The sequence below is a fragment of the Stylophora pistillata genome, chromosome 1, assembly GCF_964205215.1.
Source record: "Stylophora pistillata chromosome 1, jaStyPist1.2, whole genome shotgun sequence".
In the NCBI taxonomy this organism is placed as follows: domain Eukaryota; kingdom Metazoa; phylum Cnidaria; class Anthozoa; order Scleractinia; family Pocilloporidae; genus Stylophora; species Stylophora pistillata.
The window spans coordinates 40,387,951-40,409,602 of record NC_142519.1 but is presented as its reverse complement, the minus strand read 5'-3'; the positions used below and the strand labels follow the sequence as shown (position 1 = coordinate 40,409,602).

Sequence of the window (21,652 nt, the reverse complement as noted above, 5' to 3'; positions counted from 1 at the left end):
TCCAATGAGGAGAAAGGTCAAAGCATGATTAATTCCAATCATTCCCCTTCAAACTGGTAACAAGACTGGCTTCCAGTACAATTTCAAAGTCTAGGCCACTCCAACGTGAGACTTCTTTCACAAATGTTTACATGAATTCGAACAACGCTGCACCAGAATGCACTCGTTAAATAATTTGTTTAGAATCAGGGGAGAAGAATGAATTTCCGGAAAGTTAGCAACTTCGACAAGCAAATCTCAGTTCGTTTACAAAAAAGGAGAACCGGCAGTAGATACTAGACGGTTGCTAACCGTTGAGGCCTCGCTCTCAGAGAGTGTTGTGGCCGTCAAGCAGGCCCATGTTAATAGCGTTGTGGCAAGAACGTTCTTTAGTCCGTGAGGTAATTTGAGACCTTGAAGAAGGCGAACTGGTGAAGATCCATGCAAGTTCATATATTGCTCATTCATTAAAATCAAAGACATTAAGTAAAATTCAATCAAAGCCGATTCCATCAACGCGATATTTAACAGATGATGTCACTCATACAACACCACAGAAAAACAAATAGGAGGTTGAAATTGTCATGAACTTAGAAATAAAAATCAATTAAACCATTGCGCGTAACAGATAAAATGCCATAAAATAAAGAGACAACCGCACAAGGCCGCTGATGTGAAGGTTAGGAGAGAAAACTTTATTTAATCGGCAAAGAAAGTCAAATGTCAAAAATTAATAATTTGACAATTTCTATCTCCATTTCTTTCCAACGGACGGATTTTCTCCATAAGAGGAGATTACTCTCGAGAGGTTCGCTCTAGGTGCACAGAATGTTATGGATGATATCGATTACTATGGAGCATGAACAATTCGCGATCGTAAATTTAAGGGCCTTGAAAATTTAAAAACTGGATTCATACCGCTGTTTCTCATTTGCCTGTCAGTTTCCTTGTCGAACAAACCCTAATTATACCTAATTAAGCTTTATTAAGAAAAGATTTTCTTAAAAAGGAGTCTCATTTAGTTGACGTGGCTTGTGAAAAATTTACAAAGTTAAGCGCAGATTTTAATATCTTTATTTTTTAATTTTTTCTTCCTCAGCAGTAGCACTCATTCAAGGCTAAACACGAAAAAACAAACGACAAAACAGAAGTATATTTAAAATTTCATTCACTCTCTCGTTTTGGTGAGAAAATCCCATCCAACATGTTTGCAATGAATTCACTTTCACTTCCGAATTCGTTAATCAAATACAAAAGTGAAATAGAAATAAAGAAAGCTAATTACCATATTGAACAGAAAAGAAATGTTTTACACTGAAATAAGTTTACGAGCCTAATTTGAACAAATTTTTATGTCACGTGTTGTTCTCTTTTCGTTAATAACACGAATAAACGCCGCTCTAAGCAACCTGTAACCTGCGCAGTAATTAAACGCAAAATCATTAAAAATAACGTAGCGAGTAATTTTTTTTGTCCGAGATATGAAACTACGCTGCAGTTGAAATTGATTTACTTGATAAATATTATTTGTGAGATTACCCTTACATAAAAATTGTAGACAATTTCACTCTAAAACAAAATTAAAGACAAATCGTAAGGTTAACATAAGCCTAAACAACAGCTGAACTCTTCTTAAAGTAAAGTATAACTTGAAACTTACTCTCGACAATAAGTCTGATGTTAATCCTCTTCAACTGACCATGGTCGTCCACCTCGCAGCTGTATTTTGTATTTCTTTCTTGTTCAGTCACGTTAACTCGGAGTCGCACACTAGTGCTGTTTTGCACAACAGCACCATTCCTTCTCCAGACAATACGAGGAGCCGGTCCACCTTCCGCCGGGCACCATAGAGATGAAGAATGGTTGAGCAGGACAAACTGAGTCTTTGCGACTTCCATTAGATTTGCAGGAACTAAACACAAACACAAACCCAATGAGACGTCGAGATATTTACATCGAAAAATATAATAATAATAATAATAATAATAATAATAATAATTTAATATTTATATTGCGCAAATTAACATGTGGATATGATCAAATGCGCATCACAACACTTTTCGGGGAACTTTGGCCGGACTGCACCAGCAGTTTACAAACAATCGAAGAAGACTTATTTGAAGATGCCCCCTCCCCCCCAATTCCCAGTAAACAGGCCAGACCACATCACAGTAATCGCGTGAGTGGGTTCTTTAACGTCCCCTGCCTAACCAAATTAACTAATTAATAGATGCAGGAGACGGGACCTACGGTTTATTCGTCCTTATCCAAGAAGACTAGAATGTCTATCCATTTCTTGATATTATAGAAAGGTAGCGCATTCTCCTCAGTTATTTTAAGACCTTGAGTGTTGGTCCGGCCGGGGCTTGAACCATCGACCTCGACCTCCCGCACAACAGTCCAGCGCTCTAAACAACTGAGCTAACTGGAAGGCGGTTCATCTTCCTAAACCGAGACTCGAGTGTAAGACTCGGTGTCTAAAGTTAAGTACATCTACGGAAAATTGTTACTAGGGTAACATCATAATCTGCACTAACGAAAATAGGCGCCTAAACACTATTTTTTATCTCAGGCTAGAAGCCAGATTAAAGTTTTCAAATTTGCGGAGTTGAAGACCTGCGCATAAAAAATCCTCGCAGAATTTAATCACGCGAAATTAAGTCCCCTATAGAAAATCCACAACACAGAAAAAAATGATTGATAATGGTAATTGAACTGAGTGGAGTGCAATTTGGGCTGAAGTCATACGTGTGATTTCAAGCGCGCAGCGCGAGTTCGATTTGAAATCACAAGTATGATTTCAGACCAAAATTGCACGACACGAGGTTCAATTACCACTTTATTACATCAATTTTGAAATCGCCCAAATACAGGTCAATTCAAATATTCTACTGATGCAGTACTGAGCCAGTTTTTAAGTAAAAAGTGGAACCACTAACGCTTTTACATCTTATTTTGTATCCAAACAGAAAGACTTAATTTGACGTCATGTGTCAAAAACTCAGTCAAGCGTAAAATGATGCGATTTAGAGAAAAAAATGGTGCGATTTGTGAATAAATCGCATCACTTAGAGCCAATCAGATTACAGGAACCACTAGTGATTTCACAATGGATGTAAAAAACATGTAATAGCAACAACATATATGCAGGATATTTATCAACAAATACACAAGTTATGAACTATTCTTACTGGCAGGAATTATACCAATAAGAAAATGAAAAAATTTAAGCCTGAAAAATCTTACCTCTTTCATTCCTTGCTTTTCCCTCATACTTTCAATCAAATTTAAACCGGTATCCATGCTGAGGTGAAAATCTTAACCACATGTTATGTCCACTGGATCGCAGGGTAAAAAAAGGAGTGTTCATTCCACAAAATACACCCAGTAGATTGGCAGACTGATTATAGCCATCACGGATCTCAAGATACTCCTCATCAGCACAAGGTGCTCCAGACCACGAGGCCTTCCAGATGCCAAATCTTATTTCCACATATTGTCCTTTCTCCACTTGAAGGACCTGAATTGTATCAAAGTCTCGCATCGTATATTGCCTGGAGTAAACTTCTGTGATTATCGCAGCTATTATAAAGAAAATAATTTCATAGAGTAATAAGTGAGTACACTTTGTACAATAAGTTGGCCAATGGTTGTTTATCTCGTTCTCAAGTCTCTGTTATCGTGTACGTAAAAGATAATGTAAACTATTGATAAACTTTCAGATTAGCTTCATGAAGAAATTTTCCCAGTACTTTTCTTGTGCACCTGTAATATGAGAGGAATTTATTTTTCACAAACTAGTATCTAAGCAAGTCAAACTCCTACGTCATTAATTAACAATCGACTCATGTTGCGCCATTTGATTCAAACGATGTCACTGATGATCTATGAGGTAAGCATGGATTTCACAAATGATATTCACACAAATACGATATTCTAGTTTGGAACTGTCTTAAATGCTGCTGGTAAGGTTTGAATAACTTCCGCCTTCAAAAAAGTTGTACTGCCAGCCTGCAATGCTTGTCTAAATCGTGGTTAAAATTTGCGCGAAATTATCCTTAGTGGCCGAAAAATCTTCCCCCCTTTGTATCATGTGTATTTTCCTAAATGTAGCTGGTGTACGCGGCCTAACATTTATCACTAATGGCTGATTTATGAAGAACATAAACTCCCCAAAATTATAAAATACAATATTATTATTTTATTCGTGTTAGTTAAAAGAAGGAACTGCTAAAAAGGCATCGAGCCTGTATAAAAAAAGAAGAAGAAAAAAAAAACAAACAAACAAAACTAAACAAAAAAACAGTAGTAGTCAACATATACAATTAGAGCCGATGAATCTCACAGATTTTTTCCTTCAGCTATTCTGCATATAGATAATGTTAATGATTTCCCTTGGTTCTGCCCATAAGTTTACGTGAATATGCTAACAAAATACTCACCTAAAAACATCGCTTATTAGTTGTTATCCTACCGATAGAATTAATTCAAGCTTACCCTCGGCAAATCACACTTACGTTTGTTCTGATACCCAAACTACAATCATTCGCCTCAAACTCGCTCGTTAAAACTACACGTGTCTTTTACCAACAAGCGCAACCGACTTACCCAAAACAAAAGTGAAAGTCCACATGGTGTTGATGGACATCTTTCTTGGAAAAAGAAAACAAATGAGTATCAAAATTGAAAGTTATCTAATCTGCATGACTCTCCTCGGCACCTCAGTGCATCTATACGTTGTATATGTTGCGGTTCAGTGTTACCTCGGCTTCAATCTTACTTTCTTCGTCTCGTAATTGAACCAGGACATTTATGCCTTAACGACAAAGCGTTCCTTTGGCCACTATGGCTACAGTATGCTGATAATGTCCACGCTATTTTGCCCATCGAAGCACCCAAACACCCTTCGACAGACGTTTGAATGGATAAGCGAAATAATTTCTACCTTACACTATTTCAGGAGTGTTTTAGCTGCTTATATCACATGTTCGAAATGACGCTAGCCCTGTGTAGGTTGGTTGATACTCCTGCAATAAAAATTGTTCACTTTCTGAATTTTTAATGCTCTTTCTAAACATCGTTTGTAATTAAAGACTTTTAGCAACATCCGGCACATTTTCATGGTCTACTATTTTACCACTGTTTTGACGCTCACGGTGATAGAAGAAAATGTTCAGTCACACCCATCTCAATTCTAGAAGTATTCTATGTAGCTTTTTTTTGTAATTAAGTTCCTTTGGAGGCTGAGTAATAATTTAAACAGAAAAATTGCAAACTCGTTGTCGTCACAATTTTTCATAGAGGTCAATTGCTCAGAAAACGAGGCACAACGTTTCGTTCTTCTACCCTAGGTTTTTTCCTCTTATTTTTCTCCGGCAGTACAGCAAAAACTCTACTTGACTCATTTTCAATAACAGAGTTATAACAAAAGAAAACTACAAGATTACCTGAATGGGGATTGTTTCCTTTCTCTGCTAAAGTGTTTTTATGCCACAGTCGCTTTTAATGACAGAACAAATATTTTATTCGTGTATACATCAATAAAACCATAACAGATGTTTCAAGCCGGTGGGGTTATACGTAAGCTACCAACATAGAGGCTCGACATATATTTATCTCCCATAGCTCCTGACAAGTAGTTTTTCAGCGTGTTTAATCAAGCTAAACTGGAAAAAAAAAAGAAGAGAAAAACAGTGCTCACACTAGCTAGTTAAGGCAAATAAAATGGCGCGAGTAATTTTTCAGAGCTAGGGGAATATCCACCACAAAAGGAAGTCAGCCTCTAGCCTTTCTAGTCGTATTACCTTTCTTTTACGAGTTTTCAGACGTGTCTCCAGCTTTTTATAATTAGCTTTCCAAATGCCCTACTTTTATTTTCGAAAGGAAGTTTTAACACACGCCGATACTTCCTCCTGCTCTGTACATCGAAAGTGACATACCTTCAACTTCGTAAACAGTAAATCTATTGTAAGATTCAGTGTCTAAAGTTAAGTGCATTTGCTGAAAATTATTATATGGGTAACATATCTTAATCTGTGTTAACGAAAATAAACACCTAAGCACCATTTGTTATTTAGAAGCTGGATTACCTTATTCGTACTTAATTGCGGGGATCTTTAATTTCGCGTTTTTCGCGATTGCAAATAAATCACTAAAGTAAAGACCCGCGCATGAAAAAATCCTCGCAGAATATAAACAAGCGATATCTAATCCTCTTTGGAGAATTCAAATCGCAGAAAAAAAATTATCAAAACTCGAAAAAACAACATTTTCAAGATATGTGTCAACAAATACTCAAATGACTAATTGCTCTTACAGGTAACTTCTATTCATGTTCTATCTTCTGTTGTCAAATGAGGTTAATTTACAAAGATTTGGCTTGTGGAACAGAGAATCCAGTAATCATCTTCATTAAATGTTAAGACAGTTTGCAAAATGAAACGATTTTGCAAATTTAATGCCTTTTTTTAATTTGCCTATTGAAAAAGCGATAATAGAACCCTGCGAAGTATTGTTTCGCCAAAATCGCAAAATTAAGTACCCGAGAAACTGTAAATAAAAGTTCTCGCGAAATCAAGTAAGATAAAGATCGTTGGGTATGTTTACAGTGTTTCTTTTTGCCCGAAGATTGTGGGAAACCATGATCGAGCTGAAGACATCACTGAAATATTTTAATTTACTTTCTCTCCTACCGAAGAACCTAACCCTAAACATATTATTGTTCGCCTAACTTTTTCATTATTGATCAGCTAACGGGACGTTTCATATGGATATCAGGCTTTGTTGACGAGTTTAAGTAATTGAACATGGACCTATAGCTTACGTATGCACGCACGTGTGTGTTTAAATGAACGCAAGGGAAATGAATGGGAAATTTTAGGGGAAATGCTTGTCTCAGCTGGGGTTGTCCTGGTTTTAGTGGCATCAAGGCTTTCGGCGTAGTCGTTTACCTCCTATACAGTAGAAATATTTGGTAAACTGTGAATCTTTCCCAGAATAGTACAGTGCTGGGGCGAATCCAGAGGTGTTTCGGGTGGTTGAGTCGAACCCCCTAAATTTTCCCTCAAAATGCTGGAAATCATGTTTCCGAAGACCTGATTTTCAAAATCTCCCGAACCCCCCTGGACTTAATCCTGGATCCGCTCCTGAATGGGAGACCATCTCAGTCATGAAAGAACAGGTAAACTACAAAGTCACAACTAAAGAAAGCGAGAGAAGCTCTGCCATAACCATAAGCAACTTAGACTTGTAAATTATAATCAGAACTCTTCGAGCAGAGCCAAATTGTCTAACAGACATCAACATATATAAAAAGCCCACACAGATATTTATAGCTGGTATTTGATCTTTGCGCAAGCAATTGATAAACGTAAAGTCTGTTTTATTTTTAATTCGTTTGAAAGAGCCAAAGTGTCTTTTTTTTATCGACAGGCACAAGTAGCCTTAAAAAAGTTTAACCGGTAAGTTAAATATGTAACTGTTTCGAAGAAGACAAACTAAAATAAAGTTCAACCTGTTTTAACTGCTAGCCACAAGAATGCTTATTTCCACCCAGCATAATCTTAAAAATTAATCTAGCTCTCGAATATATTATTTTTGGTTATTGAAAGTTTTAACTTTTTTCAAGGTAAGACATTTCGCAGTTCAGTTTGCTATCAATGTAATACTCCTAATTTATAAGTGCTATCAAAAGGTCGTTATCCGATCTTGAATTAAATATTCAAAACTGTAGTAAACTGAATAGTCAATCATACTTTTACTTCCACGGGTTTTGTGAGTATTTGAATAACAAAGGATTTTGCGATCATAATGAAATTTTTGGGAAGAACTTGTCAAAAATGTCAATGGAGCATTTGTTTTGCATAATACACATGTTTTACATATTTTTGTAAAAGTATAAATAGATACATCCCTCGCTTCAAAAGTCAGAAGAGAAGGCACAGAATTGTAAGTAGTTTAGCGATTTTCTTGTAACTTTTGTTATTCCTGTAGTTAGTTGTATCTGTAAAATATTGTAATGTATATATTTTCTTTCCTTTGTAGTTCGACAAAAACTTAAAACGTAATTAAACTCAGTGTTTGTTTTAAAAATCTGCTTCGTCGACGTCTCTTCCGAAAGGATAAACATATATCCAATTCAGCATTTCATTTTCCTCAATGGTTTACTCTTTTCAATTTCTCAGACCAAAAAAAAATAAATAAAAGCTGAAGACCTTTTACCTGTACAATAAACAATTAGTTCTCATGCAGTAGCTAATAAGTAGCCAGCAAAACCGGCGTGTTGTTTTACGTTTCCAGGCGAAAGGCGACAATCGTGAGGTGGGCACGAAGTGTGAGTCGTATCGCGTGAGGGGAGGAGCGAGAAAAAATTCACGCCTGTACTTATGCTATTATTCAAACTCTTATGCCCCCACACACCTCCTATCACTAAGCAATCACAGCACACAAAAATAAGGGATGGCCTTTTTTGCAGGCTGCACCTGGGGCGAATACGAGAACGACAACCGGTGAGATCGTCCCACGGTTCAACAATGACTCAGATGCAGGATATAGACGACAAATCATGGTAAAACTCCCACGAAGACATATGCCACCCGCTCAACTTAAGGAAAATACTTGTAGATTTTAATCTGTATGGAGTTGATCTGAATGAATGGGACGCATGTCATCTTAGGCCTACATGAGGTCTCCCTGACAGTAACGCCACCACCCATTTGTACGGTACTCTTGGTTGGGTAGAGGTATTTTAAAGTAGTGCCTTGGCCAAGAGTATTACACATGACCTGGCCTTCACACAAAACCTTTCAGATAAACCAGAGCACAGCCCACCAATATTAACTCCATGTTGCTGTATCTCCCTCGTGGTGAACACTGCCACAGAAATGTATCTGTATTTTAAAGTTGAGTGCGAAAAAGATGGGTACGAGTGTGGTCGCGGTGTACCGTAGAAAACTCTTGCCTAACAAATGTTTCGCATGTTAAGGAAAAATGTGGGATCCCCTAACTAAGGTTTACCAAGGCAGCCCTACTAACTACGTGGGCATTTATTAAGTAACAAATGATATCCTTGCCATGAAACATTTGTGATCCCCTAATTTGGTTTTAAGTTCAAAATGATTTCAATCAACATCAGTCAGTGAACTGGTACGATCTTCTACAGTTTTGACGTAGGCCATATGTCGCTAGAGCCTATTTTCTCCTTCTTCGCTTTCCTCAGTCTACGTGTGGTAAGATTTAACAGATGGTTTTTCAGCTTTTAAGGTAATATAATCTCCGAAAAGCGGTTGGCTAAGGTGGAATTTCACTATGTAAGCTCCTGCAACTCCACGCCAGTTTCCTAACAAGAGCCGAGTTTTGTGTCGTGAATTAGGTAACTTTAGTGACCTGCTCGGTCAACGATGGTCTGTTGAGAAACACACTCGAAGTAAGAAGGTGATTGAAATGCATCTTGTTATATTGTTTGCAGATGCTGAACGTGTTCGCTCAAAGAAAACATCTACCAAGCCCTTGATATTTTCGGCGGGAAAATTAGTGACGGCAGGGACTGCCAAGTAAACATTTCTATGAACTGCTGCTGCTGCCCAACTAACCGCGGAATATGCAAGGTCTTCTTCCCAAGAATAGATGTTCTTGATTGGCTGCATTTCTACGCCAGGACGAAATATTACAAACAAGTGATGACTTACGAATGTGATTTGAATCCAAATGACTGAGAAAGATCTCTTAGTTGAAATTCCGTTTAAAAAGGGTGAGAAACTGAAGGGTTGAAACTTAGCACGCACTGCGCATCTGTAACACCATCCTATCTCCCTTCCCCTGACCCATTCTCATCCTGGTTTTTCATATTCAGATGTGTTTCTCTTCCTTATTTCGCGAAAAAAATTGCTTAGTTTTGGTTGTTTATTTGATTTCAAAGCTTTTTAAACTTTCACTGGGATAAAATGACTTTTCTTGACAATTATCTCTTAATGTACGATGTAACATCACAGCCCCTGAGCTGACATTATTACGTATGTACCGTAACCAGAGCCGTTAAAGCCGAAGTGATTCCGCAGATATTACTAGACCACATGTACTTTTAAAACCAGTTAAAGTGATGATGTTGACGAATACAGTTTGACTGAATCAGAAAGACAGAGATTTAGAAAGCCAAAAACACAACGGCAGGTTCACTCGATTTATTTATATGTGTCTCCTCTATAACAAAACCACCACAACTCGCCAATTTACAATTCAAATTGTATTTTTAGCTGCGCAGGAAAAATGTCTGCCAGAGAGGGCATTAAATTGTTTTTCTTCCGTCCATGAAGACCTAGCTGATCACGCGGTACGCTCCATCTTTAGCTTTTTCGTTTACTGAAAGGCGACGTCATCAGCCTCCGTGTGATGGAACGAGGCGTCTTCCACAGGAAGCAAAAAGCTGGAACGTCTTAAGAGTTATTTTTATCAGTTTTACAGACGATTCTCCCTTCAATAGACATATGGAGAAATAGGACATGTTACCCTTCCACGGGCCGCCTCTGCCGCTTTTAAGGTTTTCAAAACAGCTTGTATCCATTTTACGAGCATTGAATCCGGCTGTGGGGGATAAAAAAGACGTAAATACATTGTATGATTAAAACAAAACAAAACAATACAAAAAACTACAAGTTAAATGAATAATATAACCTTCCCAGTATGAAAACGAACACAAATGATGCCTTTCTGGCCTCGTTCTCCAGTACAAAATTCAAAATAATACACTATCTCAAGCGAGGCCAGAAAGGCTAGTTTAAATTTAAACAAAAGAATATTAATCCGGCAGCCATTTATGAAAGTGGTCAATAAGTAAAAATATCATGGCCTTGGTGCGAAATTAAAAGAAACCACACAAACTACATGTCACTCACAAAACTGTAAACTTTTCAAGAGACCCCAGGGCTCTGGGTGAATCTGAAGTGATTATTCAAGAAGCCTGACTGTCAATGAACCCTTTACAACCCAGCATTAGTATTCATGATATTCTCCACACTGTTCTCTCTGCATTTCCTATGATACTGACAAGAAGAATTTGTTTGCCAATCAGGAACTTGTTGAATTGGTGATTAGAATTTCCTTGATTCTCATTGGAGCTTTACTTTTGATTTTAGGGTGATACTGTGAGGAGAAATTAGAACCTAGTCCCCCTCAGGGGTTTAACGGTCAAAACAATTTAGAGAGGCTTCTTCATTTTCACATTTAGAAAATGAAGGAAAAAGTCATATAATAATAATCAGACTGCTTGGAAGGTGTAAGTAAGCTCAAATGAAGCATTTTATAGGAAGGATCATTTTTTGGTCAGGTTGACCAAGGACGAGAATAAAGAGAAAAGTATTGTCAGCGATAAACACAGATAATGTCATCATTAGTAAACTTGGAAAGAAATTAGTGGAGGACCCAATTTTGTTAATTAATTCAGTTGCAGCTGAAGCATACATGTGAGTCAGTAAGTTAGTTATTAAACACCTGTCATGGTTTTTTCAATTGTTTTCCACTGCTACAATTGAAAATCATTTCTTCAGCTGACTACTTGCATACTCTTTCACCACCATTTCAGCAAGAGTCATTCAAGGCTTGATGTTCATGACCATGTTAAGGATTTCCACAATTTTCAAAGGAAATTAATTAAATAAATGATCTTTTCTGAGATGTTAAACTTACCTAAACCCTTTTGAAATGGTTCCAAAGGTTGATCTTGAAAGAAATCACAGACAAGCACCACCAAATCATCTATTATTCACTAACTGATAAACTGTGTCATCTACTAATAAAAAACAAAACAAAAAAACAAAAGAAAACAAATGAACAAACCAAACAGAAAGAAAAAAAATGCTTGAGTGAAAGCAATTCAATTTATAACATAACCAAAGTAAAGCACGCGCTCTGATTGGTCAATTTAGCGTCCCCCATTTGCCCATGGGTGTACGCTGCTGATGTGAGCAAATGCAAAGACTATTTTTCCGTGCGCGCTTGTTTTTTTCTGGTCACGTACGATTTGTTAAACAAAAGGGAACTCTTTAACTACAATGTGTTAATGTTATGTTATAAAACAAATGGTAAACACCACAGCGTACACTATTGAGTTATGGATGCACTTGGGAGGTTTGCTAAGCACTCAAGAAGCTAGAGTCGCTCGAGGCGATCGCCTCGAGCGACTCTTACGCTTCTTTTATGCTTAGCAACCTCCCGCGTGCATCCATAACTCAATAGTGTATGCTGTGGTTTTTACCATTTGTTAATTTTCAGATCCTTTCCAGCAAATGGTGACATTAACAAGTTGTTCAGTTATTATGGAAGCCATAATTTTAATGAAATAGATTTCATTTGACATGCAGATGAAATTCAACCCAAGAAATGATCCTCACAAGTAAAGTGCAATTTATTTTAAAACAATTGCAGAAAATAAACCAGAAACATTCATGCTTTGAAAAGATTTGAACCCCTGCCTCCATGATACTAGTTGGGCAGTCTACTACCAACTGTCAGCTACAAAGCCACATGTTGATAGGTAAGATTTAGAGGCAAATCTGATCATAGTATTTAATAAATAACTCAATTTGTGCTGCAGATGAAAATCAAGCAATGCACCAACACATACTGAAAAATGTAACAGCCCTTGCAAACTGAATTTCCAGTTTTCTGGGAATTCCAGGGAGTTCTCAAAAATTCCCAACAATGTAAATAAGCTCTGATTTGAAAAGCTTGGAATGACTGGGAATTTCTGGGAAAGCAAGGTTCCAGTTCTGTGAGGACTTGAAATTCCTACGAATTACAAGGTATTCTCAGCTATTCAAACTACTTATAAGTTGAGAAGGGTGGAATTCTTGGGAATTTCTGCATCCAAATAATTCCAAGAAATTCTCAATACCGGGAACCTGAAGGTTTTAGGACAAGAAGTAATTTTGGAGGCTTAAAACTTTGGTTCAATAAAAGGTATGCCTTACAAAATATACCAAGAGATATATTACATACTTATATGTATATGTCTATCATCAAATTTATTTTTCAAACAAAGTCTTTGCAAATCTTAACATTAATAAGCATTTTTTCATGAAGCAGCCGTCGATTAAATTGTCCATTAATCCAATGTACTCGTATCACAGATTTGCTTTCTAACCTTCAAGGCCTCGTGGATTCCATGATCATAAAAGTTCCTATTGTGATGCAAAATGTCTCATCTCCACAGATGTGCTAAAATCATAAAACATAAACATAATCATAAACAGAGGAACACTTCAGAATGTGCACATCCATTTATGATAATAATAATAATAATTTAATATTTATATTGCACAAATTAACATGTGGATATGATCAAATGCGCATCACAACACTTTTCGGGGGACTTTGGCCGGACTGCATCAGCAGTTTACAAACAATCGAAGGAAACTTATTTGAAGATGCCCCCTCCCCCCCAATTCCCAGTAAACAGGCCAGACCACATCACAGCAATCTCGTGAGTGGGTTCTTTAACAACCCCTGCCTAACCAAATTAACTAATTACTAGATCCAGCAGATGGGACCTACGGTTTATTCGTCCTTATCCAAGAAGACTAGAATGTCTATCCATTTCTTCATATTATAGAAAGGTAGCGCATTCTCCTCTGTTATTTTAAGACCTTGAGTCTTGGTACGGCTGGGGCTCGAACCATCGACCTCGACCTCCTGCACAACAGTTCAGCGCTCTAACCAATTGAGCTAACCGGGAGGCGGTTAGCTCAACTGGAGAGCACTGACTACTCTCTATGAAGGTAAGACAATTTTCTTTTATTTATTTCACACAACTTTACATTTACGGAGCTCAAAAGCAAGTCCAACTAAACCACTATACAAACTCTTGAATAATCCACTGTGAAAGAGCCTGTGGCAGAGTTTGGGCCACCTATGCCTTCTCTTGTACAAATGTTTCTTCGTTATGAGACGCACTTGACTCTTCTGGCACCACTGCTGGTTCAGTGGAAACGAAAGACTACGGAATCGAGATGGCTGTGTTGGAACATGTTGCGATCAAACTTTGTTTATTTGGGTACTGGTACACTGTGATCATCTAGGTATCTCTTATACTATCTGAGGCTATCCTAGCCAGTGTATCAATTACTGAATTGTATATATTGTGTTTTAATGTATTTATCTTATTCTCCATAACTATTTCATTTTATTTATTTATCTATTTTCTCGTAGATATTAGCATTTTTTTTTTGGCTATTTTAAATTCGAGATGAAATAAGGGCTTGTTGTTGTTGTTGTTGTTGTTGTTGTATTAAAAGTTGTGATTGGATTGCTATGTTGTTTCTCACCTTTTGCCGTGAACACAACTCAAGTGGGTTTCGAGTCTTTGTTTCCTCCACAACTTTTGGCCACAAATCGTGGATTTGTAGAACGTTCGATTCTTGTGAATTATTTCTACATAGAGTGAGTTCACATCGTTATTTATATCATCGTCAAAACATGGATCCAAGGTTAATCCATCGTCCAAAATCAAAGAACTGTTCAGGGAAATCAAAATGATGTTTCGGGCTTCTCTTGTGACCGCAATCGGGCAAGCCAGTGGATTTCGTTTACTAGCCAATGACAATTCCCAAAATATCCACGTGATCATGACCGTGATCCGAAACAAAGAAAATTCCGTTTGGCGCTCATCTTTGAATGTACTTTTTCTCCGTTCATAGCTCGTGCGTGAAGTTATTTCTTTTCTTAAATGTTTTGCATCTCTAAAGATGGGTTTTTAGCGTTGTTTAACGGAAAGACGAGAAAAGCGTAAGTATTGTAAATGAAAAGCAAGTCGTTGGCGCCGTGGAGTTAAAAGAAGGGACTACAGTAGACATATCATGACTGGTACGTACAAACAAGGATCTAGCGGCCATTTATAAAGCCACGATTTTGAAAGTTTGTGGTGAGTACAAATTGCGATGTTCGATTCGTGATCAAAAATCGAATCGGTCACTTGCATGCTAGCTTACGCTTTACAATGAAATAAATCTATCAGTAAACTAAAGGTTCCAGGGTTATTTTAGTCACGTTTGACAAGCTGTGAGCCCAGCAAAAACAAACAGCTACTAAGTCTGCAGTTTAGGATTACTTCATTACAATTTATTGTTACAGTTACAACAAGATTATAATTAAAAAATAAATTATTTAGTTGCAATGAAGCCCATTACTTCCAAGAGTGTTAAGTAAAAATTGATTAGAAATCTTTGAATTTCAATTTGCAGAATCACCAAAAACAAACAGTATAACATGAAAATGCTGCTTGACAGCTTACATTTGAATGTTAACGCACAAGTGTTTTGTCCAAAGAAGTTGCAACCACATAAAATGAAGTCAAAGCCTGCCTCTGGGAGGAAAGGGTTAAATACCATTTGGATCATCATCCAAAATTAAATGATTCAAATAAAGACATTTTTTGATTGGTAGTATTCATTGCAATAAACGTAATTCAAGTTATTGTACTTCATGCAAAAGAATCAACAGATTTTATTTACAATTTATGTCAAACCAATTTTAATGTTTTATTAGGACTATTTTAGATAAATAGCTGTAATATTAGAAAGGATAATTTCATGAAGTTTTCAAGAAAAGACAAAGAAATCAAATTCCATCCTAATATTACTACATGTTGATGTTAATATACCATAGGAAATATTTTACATGTTAAACTTAAAGCATGAAAATAAATTTAATTGATTGCTTCAATTTTATTTGGGAGCTAATGCATGTATTTATTTTATATTAGTTGCCTCAAGGTTTTTCCTAAAATTCACAGTAATTCTTAAATATTCCTTTTCACCCCAAAATGTAACATTCACATTTGTATACATGTACTGTGCTGAAAACAATATTGTTAATAGTGCATAACAGTATAAAACTCTGGTTAAATAGCCCAGGGCTTATACACCTTTGCAAGGGGTTTTAGGAGGGCTTATAAACAAATAGCCTTACAAACACACCTGTAATGTAGATATCTGATGGGGCTTAAATTAACCGGAACAGAAAGAGAAATTTGAAACAAGCTATGGCAGCTCTAATCATAATATGTTTTTGCAGCTTAGATTATTGCCTCATTCCAGATACACTTCAGGACTTGATTAAAAATGTAGACATCATTGCAGTCATTAAAATGGACCACTGGGCAATTGTACTTCATTTGCAAGAGTTTGAGGACACTAGAAAAAGGGCCAGGTTTCTAAAAAATGAACACATCATTTTTGTTAGATGAAAAGTTTATTCAATTTATGAAAACGAATCTGGAGGTATGAAAAGAAGAAGGAAAAGGATCCTCAGACAAAAGAGTCGCTTGGGATTGGATTAAATATAAGGTTTGCTTTTTTGGATGCAATACTTAAAAGAGCTTACTAGACCTGAGTGAGATAAAGAGAAAAGTCTACACAAGAATTAACTCCAAGTCACTCAGATACAATTTCAATAAAATCCTTGCAAAGAATTTAAAAGTATTCTGGATAAATATAATAATAATAATAATAATAATAATAATTTGATATTTATATTGCGCAAATTAACATGACGATATGATCAAATGCGCATCACAACACTGTTCGGGGGACTTTGGCCAGACTGCATCAGCAGTTTACAAACAATCGAAGGAAACTTATTTGAAGATGCCCCCCCCCCCCAATTCCCAGTAAACAGGCCAGACCACATCACAGTGATCTCGTGAGTGGGTTCTTTAACGTCCCCTGCCTAACCAAATTATCTAATTAATAGATGCAGGAGACGGGACCTACGGTTTATTCGTCCTTATCCGAGAAGACTAGAATGTCTATCCATTTCTTATTAAAGAAAGGTAGCGCATTCTCCTCAGTTATTTTAAGACCTTGAGTGTTGGTCCGGCCGGGGCTCGAACCATCGACCTCGACCTCCCGCACAACAGTCCAGCGCTCTAACCAATTGAGCTAACCGGGAGGCGGTTCGTCTTCTCGGATAGGACGTAAAGCCGGAGGTCCCGTCTCCTGCACCTATCAATTAGTTAATTTCGGCAAGGGACGTTAAAGAACCCACATCACGAGATTACTGTGATGTGGTCTGGCCTGTTTACTGGGAAGGGGGGGAGGGGGCATCTGTAAAAATTTCTCCTTTATTAATTGTAAACTGCCGCCGGCAGTCTGGAAAAGTCCCCCGCACAGTGTTGTAAACCGCATTAGAGCATTTACATGGAAATGCGCTATAGAAATTGATCTATATTACTATTGCAGTGAGTGTATCATGTTATATTGCAGTGAGTGTTTCAAGCTCCTGCCGAGCTGAGGTCTTAGAAAATATTCCAAAGAGTGCTTATCCATACCGCTCCGTAAAAAAAGCCGAATATTCTCCGAAAAGTACGTGGATGCATTCTGAAGACGACATCGAAAAGTAACAACACGCAAGTTAAATCAATTGAGAACTGTTTTGACGAAATAACTGTTCTTTGCGCGCATTTTCTAGCCAGTCCACAGTTTTCATTCTGTACTTTTTTTAATTGATCCTCCCGTGAAGAAACCATACCTCAAAGAAGCCACAGGGGCCCGCTTAGAAAATGCTTGTAACTGACAAAATGATTCTTGAATTAATAACGACTTAAAACAAGAGAAAAGACTTTGAATGTGTGGTATGTTCTTCTGAATTCTTTTATCGTACAAGAGCAAACTTTCATAGTACTCAGAAGGTAAAATTTGTCTCACCCACTCCAGATTGCAAGGGTGATAAAAAATTCAGAGATATAACATCGTAGAATCGGCTATTCAGTGAAATATAACACTTAAGATAAGAATACATCTTTAAATATTCATTGGAGGAGAAATGGTAGTAGTTTTTGATGTAGAAGAAAAACTTGTAGCTAAAAATTCTATTGTCATACAACTGATTTGCGAGGCTTTAACAGAAATGCAGCAATGTATTCTTGGGTACCGAGATCCTCTTCTTCCCATGGTTTATTCAAACTCTAAAATGTTGTCATTTGAGGCCTGGATGCTCAGCGATGACAATTCTCCGTAAGGTCATCATTTTTCATCCATACGCGCCTCGTAACAGTTCTTATATTTCGCTCAAAACTTGGTAAATTTTGCCGATTTTAGAGAGAAATTAAGTCAAATTTTAAGAAATGAGTATTGAATAAGCGTAAAAGGCTTAAGGGTGTGAAAACAAAAACACAATAAAAACAAGTCCCCACATCAAATCCTTGTTGCAAAAGGCCAAGTTTAGCTCGAAAAATGCACTTCCAACAAATCTCTCTCACTCACACTGACAGAATGCGATGGATTTTAATCCTGTTTTGTCTGATGCTTTTTTGAACCTTTAGAAAACGATCCCTTAAAGTTGGAGTAATTTGAATAATTATTTCTGCCAATTTAGAGCAGTAAAAATTAACTGGACTATCGCAAATATCTATGGCCAGTGGCTCCTAAATCTGGTGGGCTAAGAGCTCAGAAAGCGTACAATGTGGTGCACATTAGCTCACATTGTACGCTTTCCGGGTAAGGACATTTTTTTTTTCTAGTGGGCCAACTTCCAAAATACGGTTTTCAAAGAGTTCCAACAGAAAAAAAATTGTACTTATTAACTGGTTGGTAGGGCCGGACGGAAAAATTTTGGCTTGAGGTCACGCGCGACATCCTCGCGCCATAACCGAGTGCCAAATATATTCTCGTCTGTGCCGACCAAACTCAGTCAATAAGCATTTTATCATATGACCATTGCGTGTTCAAAATTCCGAAAGTTTTTTTTCAACCAAAATTGGACGCGATAGACGGATACACTCAGGACAACTACAAAAGCTAAATTTAGCATTTTACTCGGGGATTTGATGGAGGGACTCTAATACCCCAGGGATAATGCAGGAGCCTGAACTACCCGATACTCTTGAATGACTTAGTAACCCTCCTAAACTGTGAAAGTTTAAGAGAAATCGGTGAGATGGCATGCGTCTGATGAACGTTTTAAGACATCTTAAATACAGCTGACAAACCTTCAACGCAACCGTCGGAACTGCGCTGATGAACGTTTGTCTGCAGCAGCTACAGCACCATTAAGAAAAGCTGGAACACATCCACTACAAGACCACTGATGAACGATTGAATACACCCGCTACAATTCCGCTGAGGCTAGTGGCACAATGCAAATTCTCTGACATTAACGGGCTGCCGAACTCTTCGTGTAGAGCTTATTGTATTATTCTGATCAGGACAGAGAAGCGACACGGAATATCATTCCTGAATTACAACATGAAACACTGAGTTTGTAAAAGAGATTGTCTTTTCTAAGGATGGTAGGTGAATGACAGTCACTCTTAACCTGAAGCAAACGCTTAAGACTTCGGTTTCTTGGTGTTATATTTCAGTGACTTTTTCAAGTTCCTGCCGAACTGAGGTCTGGGAAAATTTTTGATAGAGACCTTACCCTTACCGTCTCGTAAAAAAAAAGCTTAAAATATTCCGAAATGTCGTGGAAGACGTCATCGAAAAGTTACAACAGGTAGGTTACAACATTTGAGAAGGATTTAGACGAGATAACTGTGTTACCTGTGTGCATTTTCTAGCCAGTCTATAGTTTACATTGTGCAATTTTCTACTGACCTTACCTAAAAGAAGCCTCTGGGGTTTAGAAAATACTTGTCGGAAACTTAGAGATACAACATCGTAGAATCGACTACTCAATAAAATTCTAGCACTTAAAACGAAAAGAGGACCTCAATGAATAAGCACTAAGAGAGAAATCGTACACATCTCGTATGTAACAATGCTGCGCGATTGAGTGGATTTGTTACACTCATTCGTGAATCACGGACGACTTGAAAATTAGTGTTTTAACGATGATCAAGATAACTAGTTCGCTGTTCACAGACTTGTTATTTTCCACAGCTCACGCAAAATAACTGTTGCTCATGAATGAATCGGTGCCCACCACAGAGGATTTCGATTGATGTCAAAAAGGAAATGATTTTATCATGTGGATGTGTACAATAGACTTTTATAGGATTGTGGGTGGATGACAGTCACTCAGTCATCCTAAAACACACGTTCAAGACCTCAGTTGCTTGATGTAATATTGCAGTGAGTGTTTAAAGCCCCGTCTCCTGTCTGAGGTGTGAGGACATTTTTGAAAGAGAGTTTATCCTTACCACCTCGAAGACAAAAGCTGAGAAATATTTCGAAAAGAAACTGAGTTTCAAAACCATGGCACAGATAGTTTTTCGTCTATTTGGCTGGAGTGAAAACATGTGAAATTTAAAATTGAAAGAAGTAATAAAAGGATTTGATCAGAAACGATCTCTTAAAAAGCAAGCAAATATTAACGTTAAGAGCCGACGTCTCGGTGTCACCATTCTCAAGGCAAAGTGAATAAATAATGTGGAGATTTGATTTTTATGGTCTCTACAAATTAGCATAATAACAAAGGATCACAAGTTCTTCCAGTGAATACATTGGAACGAATCGAGTCCGTTTGCACGTTTAGGGATGGTTTAAGTTTTCTTATAAAAAGCATCTCCTTAATTAGGCAATCAAATTTATTAGAACATTTAGTAAGCTCGAGAAATTATCTTTATGTGCTCCATTGAAGATAAACTCGTTCAAGACGGCAAACTGCCCACCTACTATCGATGATATGTAGATGACACCTTTACCATCACGCCTGATATAGCATCATCCGGCCGGAATTCTTCTTGACACCCTAAACCACTGCCACCCATCAGCAAAGTTTACTAGGGAGGTGGAATAGAATGCCTTGATTCCTTTCATCGGTGTTTAATTGTTAAACTTAGCTCCGAGAATCAAGACCAAGGTCTACGTAAAACCGACTAATACGGGCCTTTTACTCCACTACCAGAGCCACGTGGCTAATTGGTACAAGCACAGTCCAATTACCACCATTTTAGATCTAGCTTACCGCTTATCTTCCGACTGGTCGTACTTCTCAAAAGAATGCGAACGGCTTGAGACTGTATTCTTAAAGCTCAAGTACTCGAGGCACTTAATCAATCTGGCTGTCAAGCAATTCGTAGATTCGAAGGCAGCAGACCGACAGCACATTCCATCAACTGACACGACTACATCCCCATCCGAGTTATCATACCATTTAAAGATCAGATCTCTGCTAACTTAGTAAAGAACGTCTCACAGACCTCAGCGCAAAAACTAAGACCACAATTCAGCCCGTGCTTATCAGCAGAAAATTCAACGAAGACCTTAAAGTTCGAGATCAAGCCAGCCACTGTTAACCAACAACGTCTAGTTTATAAATTACATTGTAACCTGTGCGTTGCAGGATATGTTGGTTGCACTCGCGGCCACCCCCACGTGAAAAGTGAGCTACGAAGAATTTGTCGATAACTAAACCGGTTTTGATCGTGGCTGCAGCGGCGGGCTTCTCTGTTCACAGGCGGCCCAAGCTCTCTTTAAGAACCACACAAGGAAAACAATTTGTATATCGATTTCTAAGGATTGGTATGGGATTTTCTACAGGATATCCATAGAGATAGTTAAAAGTGAAAATATTAAATAAAAATGGCTTACCTTACTCCATACATGTGTTGTTTGCTCCTGGTGTCGTTTCTTACCGATTTAATTTGATTTCAGCAGGGTTTTTTTTATCCTGCTTTTCTCTTCTTAAAGAGAAGAGAAAACCAGGATTCAAGAGAAGACCAGGATTAAAAAAAACCGCTTAA

The 21,652-nt window shown here is 37.6% G+C and overlaps 1 protein-coding gene and 1 long non-coding RNA gene across 6 annotated transcripts in view; one reads left to right on the top strand and one right to left on the bottom strand.

Moving 5' to 3' along the window:
• The first annotated feature begins 7,678 nt into the window (after nucleotides 1-7,678).
• Nucleotides 7,679-9,753, top strand: LOC148742511 (uncharacterized). The gene is made up of 3 exons (XR_016000122.1): nucleotides 7,679-7,926; nucleotides 8,453-8,545; nucleotides 9,446-9,753. It is a non-coding gene; the product is annotated as an uncharacterized LOC148742511 (long non-coding RNA).
• Nucleotides 9,754-10,142: 389 nt separating this feature from the next.
• LOC148742508 (uncharacterized) overlaps nucleotides 10,143-21,652 on the bottom strand; it is a 59,367-nt gene continuing 47,857 nt past the window's right edge. The window contains exons 1-5 of one of the 5 annotated variants that reach the window (XM_088757068.1): nucleotides 14,295-14,640; nucleotides 13,833-13,966; nucleotides 13,115-13,188; nucleotides 11,659-11,758; nucleotides 10,143-10,557 (exon numbers count right to left, since the gene is read on the bottom strand). In XM_088757068.1, the coding sequence (XP_088613194.1) occupies nucleotides 13,172-13,188; nucleotides 13,833-13,966; nucleotides 14,295-14,596 (453 nt within the window). In that variant the 5' untranslated portion in view covers nucleotides 14,597-14,640 and the 3' untranslated portion in view covers nucleotides 10,143-10,557; nucleotides 11,659-11,758; nucleotides 13,115-13,171. Of the gene's footprint in view, nucleotides 10,558-11,658; nucleotides 11,762-13,114; nucleotides 13,189-13,832; nucleotides 13,967-14,294; nucleotides 14,641-21,652 lie in introns of those variants that run through there. The other 4 variants (XM_088757062.1, XM_088757079.1, XM_088757077.1 and 1 more) reach the window with 4 other exon arrangements.